General features: G+C 38.5%; 1 protein-coding gene across 1 annotated transcript; it reads right to left on the bottom strand.

Moving 5' to 3' along the window:
- Nucleotides 1-275: 275 nt before the first annotated feature.
- On the bottom strand, nucleotides 276-1,074 carry LOC113352571. Its single transcript, XM_026596400.1, has 4 exons — nucleotides 786-1,074; nucleotides 702-712; nucleotides 409-616; nucleotides 276-295 (listed from the first exon to the last, which is right to left on the bottom strand). The coding sequence occupies exons 1-4, from the start codon at nucleotides 1,072-1,074 to the stop codon at nucleotides 276-278; spliced, it is 528 nt and encodes a 175-aa protein (XP_026452185.1).
- Between the last annotated feature and the right edge of the window lie 358 nt (nucleotides 1,075-1,432).

Consider the following 1,432-nt stretch of genomic DNA (forward strand, 5'->3'; position numbering starts at 1 on the left):
ATTCTTCAAGTTCTTCAACCACGCAGTGTATTCCTTATGCTCTTTCTTAACCATGTAGTCATGTAAGAAATTGGAAATGCTTGGTTTAATCCCTCTGACTTCCAAATATGTGTGGAAAGCTTCCTGCAGTTCCGCATCCAAACTCCTTCAAAACAAAACGCAACAAAAGACCAACATCAATAGATAACTCCAAAAACCAATACCAAGAAATATAATAACCAAAACTCAAAATGAATTCAACTTACGAGAACTCAGGTCCTTCATAAGCAATATCCTCATCCGAAACATTTGGATTCTTGACAGCCAAATTGTTGATTGTAATTTCATCTGCCTCAACCATAACATCGAATTCCAAAGTTGGACCGGTTTTTTCCGTAACAGTTACAACCATATCAACAGGCTGAGAACCAGCTTCTTCTTCCACCTCCTCACCACCTTGATTTGCTTCCTGGTCGTCTTGGTCTTCCTCATCACCCTCTTCATAATCACCAGAGAGATCATGCTTGAACACTGTGACTTTGATCTCCTCACCTTGATAGTTCCTAGTCAGTGTAATAGTTTCAGCTCCATCATTATCCACAATCTTGAATGGAAACTCACTTGGTGCCTCACCAACCTATTGAGAACACACATACAGACAGTAATCTTGTTCAATTGATGAAGACAAGGGAAACCAAATTAATCTCTTACTATGAAATCACAATTAAAGTAACTAATTGCAAAATTAACACAAACCCATTACAGAAATTCATAAAACAAACTTTCCAAATTTAGAAAAAAAAAACCCTCAAAATCTCCAGCTTCCTCCTCAGCATCAACGATTTCAGAATCAATAACTCTGAGAAGAGTGTCATCGAAATATGGTTTCTTCTTAGCTAGAGCAGAGAACTGACGATGAGTTGGAATTGAAGTTGTTCTAAATAGATTACTATTGCCGGTGACAGTTTTAATGGCGGTGCTGGTCTTCAATGGGGTAGTGAAGATGGCAGAGGTGTAGTTTCTACAAGGAGTTCTGGTTGCTAGAGGGATTACTGAAGATGCGGCTTTATTCATCATTCTACTCAAAGTCGCCATTTTCGCCGAGGGTTTCTCGGAAATCTCAATGTTTTTAGGGTTTTAGAAGGAGGAGAAGTAGTTTTATTGAATTGGAAATCTCAGGAAAACATGATTTTTATATATTTTGGGTTTGAGAATAATTTTCTTCCAGAATTTGGGTGCGCGCCTGTAGTTTTGGGAGCGTGGGTTTCACAGTAGAAACATCAGGGAGAATGGGTCTCCTTGTAGTTTTCACTTTTTGTTTTGTTTAGTTTTGTTACGATCGGACAGCTGTGGATCAATTTAGGTGTTGCTTGTCACTACTAGCTGGAAAACCGGAAAACGTAAAATCAAACATTTAGGGGTTTCCAAAAACTTGGTAGGACTTCAACATTAC

Source organism: Papaver somniferum, chromosome 1, assembly GCF_003573695.1.
Source record: "Papaver somniferum cultivar HN1 chromosome 1, ASM357369v1, whole genome shotgun sequence".
NCBI lineage: Eukaryota > Viridiplantae > Streptophyta > Magnoliopsida > Ranunculales > Papaveraceae > Papaver > Papaver somniferum.

Excerpts from the sequence above, each read along its gene's own strand:
- LOC113352571 (XM_026596400.1), bottom strand. The coding sequence starts at position 1,074 with ATGGCGACTTTGAGTAGAATGATGAATAAAGCCGCATCTTCAGTAATC. Across the intron at positions 296-408 it reads GGAGGTGGAAGAAGAAGCTG|AATCCAAATGTTTCGGATGA; the intron begins GTTCTCAGCCTG and ends TTGGCTGTCAAG.